The sequence below is a fragment of the Phallusia mammillata genome, chromosome 5, assembly GCF_965637545.1.
Source record: "Phallusia mammillata chromosome 5, kaPhaMamm4.hap1.1, whole genome shotgun sequence".
Taxonomy (NCBI): Eukaryota; Metazoa; Chordata; class Ascidiacea; order Phlebobranchia; family Ascidiidae; genus Phallusia; species Phallusia mammillata.
In genome coordinates, this window is record NC_137256.1 from 11,305,369 (window position 1) to 11,317,559 (window position 12,191).

Consider the following 12,191-nt stretch of genomic DNA (forward strand, 5'->3'; position numbering starts at 1 on the left):
GTTTTAAGTTAAACACTTGCAAAAATATGCAGCACTTCAATGGATTGCACAACTATTTGGAAACACCCGGCTTGCGTAACAGTCTATCTTATGGTCATGCAGGCTGTTGGAACATATCAGGAAGACGGGAACATGTAACACTGTGAGAACAACGACACTGAATATGTACTTCAACAGTTACTGAATCATGAGAACACATGGAACAGTAAAGTTACACCGTTCAATACCATATGTCGCAAAAGCAGCCTATAATTTGCATGGAACGAAATGCCATGCTTGCAAAGTAAAAATTTTCCATTACTTCATGCTTAGCCGAACCAGAGACTAGGCCTATTTGCCAAACCAAAATACCAAAATGATGGTTTGAAAGCACGTGGACGTGACCGCTGCATGTGGCGCACTCCAATATTTTAAATGCAGTTTGTGTAAAAAATGCTGACGGCACAATAATAATAATACAATAGAATTAACCTAAAATCCTAGTTGTTTATGTTAGTTTCTTTTTTAAATAGCTGCGCTCTTTACGCTCTCCATCGGTATTTAGCCAACCGTATGTGGTGTGAGTTACTTTGTCAGTTACACCGAACCCGCTCTGAAGAATGTTTGTCAAAAAAACAATAATATCTGTTTTATGGTTTTGACTAAACATTTACAAACCAGCGTAGTAATTTTCAATAAAACCAGTAAAAACGCAACTAAACTAGTAACAATGGTCGCGAGAAAGAAATTGGAAGTATTTCAGTGGTAAAAAAAAGAAGTTTAAAGAAGTAAGAATTAAGTCAAAAAAGTTTCTCCACTACAGTGGACCAGTTACAGTGGGCACCACAAGGACAAAATGTTGGTTGTGTTTTATTGCCTCACAAGCATTGTACAACAGCAGTAGGCTACACGAAAAGATTGCGTCAGGACAAATCATTTTTAGAATCAGTTCATATTTACGATATCGGGGATAAAAGAAATATGCACAAAACTATAGCTTAATTTTATCAAAAGCGGCCAACGCCGAAAGCAAAGTACTCAATCAATGCTCCCTTTTTAGGCTGTAGCACCCCATTTTGCATTCTTGTTATGGACAGGACATACTTTGTAACGTTGTGTTTGGCGATATGCTTTAATTTTCTTCAGATCAAAAAATTTTTCAATGTAAGCCAAGGTGTTTTTATATTTTTCGAAGCACCCGGGCCTAACCATTCTCATGTGATCTAAAATTTCGCATAAAGCAAAATCGACAAAGGTCAACTTTTCTCCCCCTGCCCATTGGTTGTTACAGAAGTGAGATTCAAACCTCGCCATTTTCACAGGAAAATCACATTTAAAAAAAGCGTCGAACTTAGCCTCAAAGTCAGCAGAGTAGCAAATTGCAGTGAACCCTTTTCGAAGATCAGTGGTGACGCCCTCAAGCATATCGGTTAAGTGACTGTCCTTGTCCGGCATCATGTTATGTTTGTGAGCTATGTACTTCATGATCGCCCAGCTTTCTGACAAACGAACTTCACCATCAATGAGGTAGGGAAGGTTTGGAAATGTCATTCCGAGCTTTTCTTTTACATCTGTCCAGCAAGTATCGTCATAAGCGGGTCCGTCACCACACACGAATAGTTTGTCCTCGTAGTCAACCCCAGCGTGTTCCAACATCATACGAATCGGCTCACCAATACCCCGAGTGGCCCAATATGCAAACACAGTCTTCGACATTTTAGGTTAATCAAAAGTTTAAAATTGAGCAAAAATTGTAGGTTCCAATATTTTCTGTAAAAAAATGTGAATTCCATTTAGTTGTCTTTAAAAGCTCGTAGTCAACCGTAAGTTAGGTGTTATTTGGTAAATGTTTTAACGCGAACGCGGTTACTTGACAACTTTAACGCTGAATCAGTCTGGTGCTAACCAACAGTCTGGCGAGGTACTACAGCAGAACTGGGTTTTTTATAGGGCCCCTAATCCTGATGATATCACCACTTAGACTAAATCAACACCAATCGTGGGAAAATGGAATTTCCTCTTCCAAAAGGAAAGTACCACAAATCGAAAGATATTTGCATTCTGTTTTTCTAGTAAATGAGACCTAGCCTACCTATTGTTGGGTTTACAGTTTACACGTTTCTGAAAGTAAAACCAGACCCGGTTTAAATAAATATTGTGAAAACTTTTATTCAATTTTAATTGGCTTATGTGTTTTATGGAAAATAATTTTATACCAAACTTAACTAAAACTAAAAATAACGCATACCAGGTACAATATAAGTCAGAACTGGTATGTTGCTCATGGAAACGCAAGATGCTTAAGGGGGAGGGTAATAACAAAGCCAATCATAAACTAGCCTACATAAAGTTATTTAAATAGGCAACCTTCCAAAAAAGCAGATAAGAATTTTCAATCAGTTGAATAATATCTTTACTTGAAACTAAAAGCATACTGTAAGTTTCACAACTTCCAAAAATATGCTAAAAGCAGACGGGGCTTTCCTGCTGAGGTAAGTTCGGGGAATTCTTATATCCTCAGATCAACAAGTTCTGACTCCATTACACCACACGCAAATATTTGCGTACAGGTTTAGTTTGGTAGTTTCCACAGCGCTGGCGAACGTCATAGTTTTCGGGAACAGACCGAATAAATGACGTTTGCTCGTTCAAGCGTTAAAAAATGTATGTAGGAAAAGAACTATTTTGGTCGTGTTGTTTCTTTGGGGTGCATGGTTTATGCTAAACTGTCACATAGGCTAAAAGATCTGTTTTATTTTGCAAAAAAGGGATTTTTACGAACGACAGCTAACAGAAATGATCTAAGTCAGCGGTTCCAAACATTTCTGGTGCCGTGAACCCTTAATAACATTTGCCAAGTTGCGTAGACCCCAAAGTAAAAAACACTTTCTTGTTTCAACATCTTACCATTGCAATTATTAAACCTTTCCACAAATATTTAAAGGAAACAATGTACGACTACATAGCAAATACAATGTAAACATACCGCAAATAACACAACTACGGTAGGCTATTTTCGTTATGTCGCAGTCGTTCGGGCGGTGCCTTTAAATACTGAATATCCGCTTGGTGCGCTTGGTACTTCGCAAGGTATACTGCAGGTAACTCGTTTTAATGCAACAAAGCCCGGGGGAATAGTGCAGGTAACCTTTTTTGAAGCGAGTATACTCGCAGTTACTGCGACGTAACATAATGTTGCGTAGGTACTGCATTTAAGGTTGGGTTAGGGTTTAAGGTTTAGGGTCTTAGGCTTTTTGGTATGTGTTGTGACTATCGTAATATAACGTTAACTGCAGTATTTACGATTCGTCGCAAAAACAACACGGCAGCTGCATTATTTTCGAGTCACGTCGCACCTATAATGAGTTTAATCGCACCAAAGCGAGTTACCTGCAGTATTTTTAAGTTATACGTTGTACGATAAAAAAACGCACCTAGCGCACCTGTAGTATTCAAAGGCACCCGTCGTCCGGTGCTTTAGCGGTTAAATCAAGAAAGCGTTGATTCACAATTCCTAAAGTTGTACCTAAGAGTATGAACAACCCCAATATTTCAAGTATTAAAATAGATGCAATTTAGTAAGGCACAATATTCTACGGTGAGCTCAGGGCCACTTTTTCACTGAGCTATCATTCTGTTTCGCATGAGTAATGAAACAATAGCTTGAATAAGGCAGCATTTAGTAGACCCTAAAGACGTAGAAAAATGTGTGTTGTGTTTTATTGCCTTACAAGCATTATACAGCGGCAACGATTGACATATTGGTATAGAGCTACTAACACTGGAATTTGGCTGGCGCCCGGTCTGGGAATTTCTGGTAGGAGAGCTGCTGTCAGTCGCACATTTAGCTAATTTTCGATAGGTGGCGCAAAGAGTTTATGCTGACGGTCAGGGCTATTAGGGTTGGAGATTGGTATTATCAATAGAAATTTAATGAAAACAACACTAAAATTTAGTTTTTTGCGATTTTAAAAAAAAAATTACTTCCCAATTTAAGTCAAAGTCAAATTTTTTTATTTGCATAGTCACTTCATCATCACAGTTCCATTGTTGAACGGATACATAAACAGCAAGGACACCGAAAAAAAACCGTAGGTTATCGAGTCAAGTGTCCTCTTATTTGAATTGTGGTTGAATTCCGTTTTGGGTATGTCCTGCCGTAGGATCGCAACCGACCGCACGAGCCTGGCGGGGAACGTCCGGTTGCATAAGACGGTAGTTGAACCCGCAGGTTCTGCTGGCCAAATGAAACCCGCCTAAACGGAAACACCAGCTCGGTTCCTCGGAACGTTTCCTGTGATCCCGTAGGCAGACCCGGGTGTCCCAAGGACAGTTCGTTGCGACGATGAGAATGTTGCAGTCGAGCATCTCCTCCTCTGCTTTTGTAAGATCGATGGCGAGATCTCAGATGTTGTTCGCTGGGGAAGGTGCTGCACTGTCTTCGACCCGGATGGCTGATCTGAAAAAACCGAATCCTACGGCAGTATTTCGTTCTTTTGTATGTGACAAAGTTATCCAGTTTAATGATATAATAGTATAGAATAAAAAAATAAAATGTAAAATCACACTAAGATAAAACTAAAACACACACACAAAAAAAAAACACAAAAGAAAAAAAAGTGAGAAATAGGGTAGTTATGACGTAGGAGAACAAGCTGTATTATATGTATTCTGGTATGAGCGAGGACACGGGAGTGAATTAATTGTTGAGGGGTCATATTGCCCTAATAAATGCAAACGAAGCTGTTTTTTAAAAGAGGACAAGCGTGACAGAGACTTAATATCGTGTGGTAAGTCTTCCCATACTTTTGGACCTCGATGACAAATTGAATTTAGCCGCTAAATAAACGATTCAGCTCGCGCCTCCTATTGCAAATAGCTAAATGTGTGACTGACGAGAGTTACGGTGTTCATTGAATCAATAGCTCTACCAATAGTCTTAACTGTTTATGACGCTATAATCGTTACTGTGACGCTTGTGGTACCTGTTTTTTGCATTTGTGTACACCAACAAGCAAATATTTGCGCACATTTTTAGATCGGTCGTTTTTTACGCTTGCGAACGTCTAAGTTTAAAAAGTAGAATAATAAAATACTGCTTGCGTGTTCGAGTGTGAACGCTTAGGCAAAACGGGCATGTGTTCTTCACGACAGTGAAAACAAATCTGAATCACGATGATGAAAACAGAACCATTGAGAATTAGCTTACTTGTGTACCGAAGCAAAAAGCTAACGATGTCAAAGATGATGACGGGCCTAAGCTTTTGGTTAGGGTTTGACTAAATTTGAAGGTTTCCATTTTTCCTGCAAGCGCTCTTCTCCAGACAAGCACAGTTTTTATTTTTTGTGGTATTCTGTTTTAATGCCGTTAAACGATTGGTGTAACTTAAATAACATATAATAAAAGATTGATTGTAAACAACAAATTAACAGAAACTGCACTATTTCAGAACAGAATTTTATAATTCTGTTTCTTCTCATAGCACTCAATCGTTATTTTATTCTGGGTGGCCTCCCCACTTAGCCATGGGATTGTTGCACGGAAATTTGTTGAATCTTTTCGATTCCCTGTACGCTTTAATTTTGTCAAGATTTTCAAATTTCTGCAGATATGCTTTCACTTTGGGATATCCCTCCAGTGCTGTGCCTCTAGCCAACTGCATTTGGTTCAAGATTTCACACAAGGCAAAATCCACGTAAGTAAGCTTATTGCCTCCGACCCAATCGTGCTTAGAAAGCCAGGCATCAATTTTTTCCAATTTTGCTGGTAGATCTTTTCCAAAGTATTCATCGCATTTAGCTGCGAAATCGCTGTAACACATAGTCGTAAAGGACTTTCTAAAATCGCCAACCACACCTTCAGCCATATCGGTAATATGTTCTTCACCCTTAGCAGGTAGCAAGTCGTGCTTTCTCGCTATATGCTTCATTATAGCCCAGCTCTCAGTGATCATAACTTTTCCGTCGATAAAGTATGGTAAATTGGGAAAGTCCAATCCAATCGTTGGTTTTACATCGTTCCATGCACTGCGATCATATGGTGGGACCATTTGACATTTGTACCTCTTGTCTTCGTATTCCACTGCGGCCCATTCAAGCATTAGACGTATAGGTTCAGCAAGACCTCTTATGTCCCAATAACCAACACACAGTTTAGACATGTTTTCGTTGTTGGTAATTCTAAAGCTTGGGTAAATGTAAACAAAGTTTATGACGACTAAAATAAAGTGTACTGTAGTGGTTCTTTATCTTTTTTATTATCGTTACCCCTGCATCATCCAGCATAGATTTTTATTTTTCCCGTTATTAAAAAATAGAAATTACTCATAGGTTGAGAACCACTGTACTACAGATACAGATATGATCAACCTTACTATTAATACCTGTCCACCGGCCATTTTTTGAACAACTCAATCGACAACTACAGTATTCTATTTTTACTTTACTATCCCTGGTGCTAACGACCCACAATAGTTTGTTTGGATGTAAACTTAACGATTATCATACATTTTCGACTCGACAATAATTATGAATTATTAACTTTATTTCACTTGACTTTCCTCCTCAAAAGGAAATGGTTATTGCAGAAACACGTGGTTCTGCCACGTTGCGGCATTACCCTTGCTGACTTGGCACTTTCCAAACTTTCCTACTGGTCTAGTCTAGAAGTTTCTGCTGCAAACAGATACTGCTGATTGGCCCACACTTACACAATGACTATTCTTTGGTAATCATTTACTAAGTTGTGTGTGTGTGTGTATTTGTTCGTGTATGTGCGCGCCCATGCTGTGTGCGCACAAAAAGAGCAGTATGCGCAACCTTGGTTTGCGTTAAACTTCTGGTCCTTGGATGTATAACACTTGTTGCTCTACACCAGGGCTACTTAAACTTTCCTGCTTTGCGACCCTATTTTAATGCAGAAATTTCTACGCGACCCCTAGATGGGTAAAGCCGAGGGGTGCACAACCTTTTCGCTGTGATGGCCGCATGACATATATCTTTATTTCACCAACGACCGCCTGCTTGCTTGTGTTTTAAATTACTGATGTAAAGAAATACTTATATATTATATATCCATCCAATGGCGCCTAAAATGCCTAAATTAAATTCTAACTTGATACACAGATTGACAATCTTACTTTTATGACGCTTGTGGTATCTGCTTTTTCGCATTGTTTGCACACAATAAGCATATGTGTTTAGAGCAGTTTAAAAATCAAAATATTTGGCGAAAGAGTTTTTATTTACGACACGGCCGCCAGTACATATATTCTAATAAATATGTTCACGGGCGCAGGTTGTCCACCCCTGGTACAGTCTATGCACGGGAATGATGTTTAAACAATAAATGTACGCATGCATGCCATTTATTGAGACTGACATAATAAAGCGTAATGTTTCGTGACCTTAAAATTATACTTAATAAATTCATTACGGTATCAAGGAAAACAAAACAATCTTCTCTGATAAAATTAACTTACCGAGTGCCACCACAGAAAGTCTGACGCATAGATCTAGATCAGTGGTTCTCAACCTTTTTTCTTTCGTGGCCCACTTTCATTGCAAAAAAAATTCTGTGGCCCAGTAAATTTTTAAGATAGAAAGAGAACAACTCTAAAATAGGTTCAGAACAAAAAACAAAACAAAAACATTCCTTCTCAATTCCTCCCCAAGCCATTACTCTTGTAAAATAGAGTGTAGTGACACAAATGAAAGTAAATTCTTAAAAAAAGGTTTCTATTTGATTGGTCTGTGGCCCAATAAAAATGCTTCCATGGCCCACCAGTGGGCCATGTCCCACTGGTTGAGAACCACTGATCTAGATGTTTAATAACTTTCCATCCCTCTCAAATCTTACAGTTGGGTCAGTTTTTAAAGCCGAGTATCTAGCAAGTGAGTTTTAATCCATAAAAGACAGACAGTAAGTACATATGTTTTCGGGATAATGTACATGACCGTAAAAATGTGTCCTTGCGACAGCACGCGGCTGTTCACCAGGTTGTGCAACCCTAAACTAAAACTATTCACTTGACTAAGCATATTAAATTTATACATCGTGAAACTTGGACACTCTTTAAGCAGACATCGACATTCATCGTACTGAACTTCGGTTAATCCCATTTTCGGTCATTCGTTAACTTCGTTTACCATCTTTGTACCTGCCAGCTGCTTTGTCGCTTTTTTTGTCCCAGCGAGATAAACTCTACTCACCATTGTCAAAGTGATATTTAAATGCAGACATTTATTCATAGCTCCAGAAACTATGAATAACTTTGTAGCAAAGTGAAATGAAATAGGTTTGGACGTAGTTGGTCAACTAACATATTAAAATTTAGAACATGGCTCGGCAAACTGTGGGTAGAAACTATTCACAAATGATGTGAAGTCAGGTCCTGTCGACTTACAACTCTGCTTATAACTGATTTCGTTTCATTCTTGTTGGCACTACCGTAAAATCAAAATTTACAGCTCGTTGATGTTTGTGGTTTTACAAGCGATTTATCCATTAAACAAGTTTGGCCTACCCTTTAGTAGGACATTGTGTATACTCCTCAGAGTCCTCACCACAACAAATCGATTTTCCCACCGTGAATATTCATGATAAACCAAACACTGTTTCGTAAAAGAGCTACGAAAAGTAAGGAAAGTCTAAAAGTTTTATCTAGAAGTTTGCATCCGTTAATTACACGCAATGCGATTAGGCTACATGATAGAAACATATTTGACAAACTTTTTTCTTTCTTTTGAATGGCGAAATAGTAGCTTACGTAATTAACTCATTTTAACTTGCTAGCTCCAAGCTCGCAAGAAAGTCAAATGTTGCAATGGTTTTATTCAACTGGATTGCAAAATGGTGTTTGAACTTTGAATTAATTCCTGTTGCAGTTATTTAGGATGTAGATTCGACTCTGTGATCTGGTGTTTAGCAATTTAACTTTGTGCTTTGTACTGTACTGTGATTGGAAGCTGCTTTGTGTGGTTTAACGCTTTTATCTGGGGTATATGCAAAACCGCACTGGTTCATTTCGACCTCTTTCTCTTTTCCTTCTTGTGCATTTCATAAACAAACGAACCGAAGTGCAAGACAATTGTGTGGAGTTTCTATGACTCGGTCCTGACAAACTCAGCAGGAACTTAGAAGGTTAAGGACGGTGGAATACCTCTTTAATTTGTATCTAGTGACCTGGTTTATAGCTTGTGCCGAGATACCTTATTTACACTACATCACAAAAACGAAACGCCACTGTTTGATTCTCTAATTTTGTGTAGAATAATTGCAAGCGAAATACGATAGGAAGCCCACAACCAAGTGAGTAGTTTCCTAAATACAAAATCTACTATAGGATATCAACATTCATTGGAGCACATATGTGTTGGTCAATTTTCTTGGCTGTGTTAAACAGAGAGATTTATGAAAAATGTATCTTTCTTCGAAATTCGGGTAGAGTTTCTAACAAGAACTCACAACATTTAAAAATACAATTGCCAGATGAGCTGGCAGCAAATAGCTTATACACAGTTTGCTAAAAACTGATATATTGCCAAGTGAGAAGCAAAACACTGAAGAGCACAGATACTGAAATTTACAGTGAGGCTGGAACAGGGCTAGAAACTAAGTTTGAGTTGTCATTATTGTTTACAAATTTATTAATATAAAAACTCTCCCCGGCCCTTTTTTGGCCCAATTCTAAAATGCTCTTTGCGCCACATAGCGGTGTTTAGCAAACTTGTTTTATTTCGTTTCTGTAGTAGATTTTCCGAAATCTCAAGCATCGTGACGTCGCCTTATTATTATCTAGTGAGGGGAGCCGGTTTAATCGCCAACCACTCGACCTGCGACAGGTTGTACTGGGTTGCGTGGTAACAGCAGCAGATATAAAGCCTGATCTGACAGATAAAATTTATAACGAACCCGTAAAAATGGCGTTCCGCAACACGAAAAATAATGTCTGGCCATTGTTTATATCAGGGGTCTCAAACTCAAACAAGTTTGAGGGCCAAAAACTAACTTTTAAGTAAGTCGAGGGCCGCACTATCGAAACATTTGTTACAGTGTAACATGACAACAAACGTATTGCATAATCAAAAAGTTTAATGTTAATTACTGTTATTAACAACAATAAAAAAACAATATTGTAATAAGTAACAAACATATATATAATGTAGCAAAATGAAAGAGCCAACTGTGCTTTATTGCTTTGTGTGGAAACAATCACATACAATGACGCAACAATGCAGAAAATATTACGCAACAATCGCAATTGATGATTCTAAAATGGGCTATTTCTATCATCCAATTAAAACGTTGCATATACCACTAATAGAGAATGATTGTATCATGTAAATGTAAACTCACTGGTCTGACACGGTTATCCGCCTCAGTGAAACAACTTCTAAAAGTTACTTCGCGGGCCGCACAAAAACCCTTGGAGGGCCTCATGCGGCCCGCGGGCCGCGTGTTTGAGACCCCTGGTTTATGTAATGCCATTACTGCAAGCATTTAGTAAAAATTACTGTTTGGCCTAATTGTACCGCGTTGTTTTTAAACTGCGCTCTAACCTCTAACATACAACGCGTGAGCAGTTAAGGCTGGTTTCGTCCACTTCGAAACTAAAACATTGTCGTTTGTCTGGATTTCTTTTAGGGGTTGGCAACGACTGCCAAAAAAGCTCACGAAACTAAGATTAAATCGCGTTTGTTTGGCAGCAAAACTCAAGTACATTCTGTAAGATTTCTTGCCTCTAGCGGCGCAAGCTGTTATGTACGGGTGCCAGGAAGATCGTCCTGGCTCCCGGCATTGCTATTGTCGCAACTCGCAACAATCACTGTGACGTAAAATCCATTGTGGTGCAATTACCTTGTGCGAGACCAAAGTATATGTAAAACTTTTTTTATCAACTTTGGTGCGAGACCACATGGTTATTAGTTTATTAGTGCCTGTGATGTGCTAAACGCATGAAAGTGAGTTGTGATAGCTAAGTAACGAATTTCTGCTTCTCTTCGTAAAAAAGTTTGTTGCAAATGTCACACTAAAACGTTGAATATTGCGTGAAGGGCGGGAGATGGCGGGGCGTCGTGAAAACCGCTGAATATCGGGTTAAATTGCTGACGGTTAATGCTATTAAGGTTGGGATAAGGTTTTGTGATAGAAAATCTTTAAAAATAATTCCCCCGGATACATTCCGCGACCGAGGGAAACATTCAGCGGCCGAGGGAAACATTCAGCGGTCGAGGGAGACCACCCGCCCAAGCATTTTTGCTGAATGTCAGGAAACAGCTGAATAAGTTTTAAGCAGGGACATTTTTTGATTCATATACTATTATAAAACCTCAACCCAATCCTAATAACACTAACCGTCAGCAATTTACCCGATATTTAGCGGTTTCCGCGACGTCCCGCAATATTCAGCGTTTTAGTGTCACCCGTGTTTTTAATGTGTTTTACTGATAACGACTTACGATATTTACAGTGTGAAAAACGCAATCTGTGATTTCCAACTGGGAAGTCTAATGCCTGGACCGATCAAAGTTTGGTACGTTATTTGTTTCTCCCCTGTAAATGCTTTTGTCGCTGTTCGTCGTTCTGACTTTTACTAGTGTTGTTATATTTGCAGAAAACTGCGTTTATTGCGTCATTCATCTTGATCGAAATAAAATTCTGTTGCTCGCTCTGGTAGCTTGTCCAGCAGGCGCTGCACTGAAGGTGCGACGCTACACATTCTTTAAAAGCCCATTGTGCAGTGGCAAATTTGACCCAGTTGTTTCAGCTGAAACAATGTTTTTCAGATATTGTTCTGAAACGTCACAATTACCAAAACAATTGTATACTGATAGGTAACTTTAACCGCCTGTTTGCGGTTTATGTTGTAAAATTGTTTGTGATTTTCGTCGTAGATGGCTGTTGAGTGCTGACGACGTATATCTAACTAAGCACACAGGCGACAAGGAATATAAGTTTATTTTGACCACTGTAATTTTCATTGGCAGCTGGAAAATTAATAAAGGCTGTTTAATTCTGTTGAAGACTAATTTCGCTTGGACTGCCTGTTATCTCTCTTACGTTGTGCTGGTAAGTTTTGCTTTTAACTCTTATGTATGGCGTCTTTTTCTGTACCTAATATTTGTTGTGCTGGTTTTGTTTTAAATACACCAACTCATGTGGCAAACATTTGGTATATGTTCAGTTTGTTGGATGTGTGTGTGCGACCTTA

The 12,191-nt window shown here is 38.8% G+C and overlaps 1 protein-coding gene and 1 pseudogene across 1 annotated transcript; both read right to left on the reverse strand.

Annotated features, from left to right (window-relative positions):
- Nucleotides 1-836: 836 nt before the first annotated feature.
- Nucleotides 837-1,745, reverse strand: LOC145229991 (glutathione S-transferase Mu 1 pseudogene; annotated as a pseudogene).
- Nucleotides 1,746-5,163: 3,418 nt separating this feature from the next.
- LOC145229063 (glutathione S-transferase Mu 3-like) lies at nucleotides 5,164-6,194 on the reverse strand. Its single transcript, XM_080094319.1, has one exon. The coding sequence runs from the start codon at nucleotides 6,138-6,140 to the stop codon at nucleotides 5,478-5,480; it is 663 nt and encodes a 220-aa protein (XP_079950445.1). The 5' UTR covers nucleotides 6,141-6,194; the 3' UTR covers nucleotides 5,164-5,477.
- Between the last annotated feature and the right edge of the window lie 5,997 nt (nucleotides 6,195-12,191).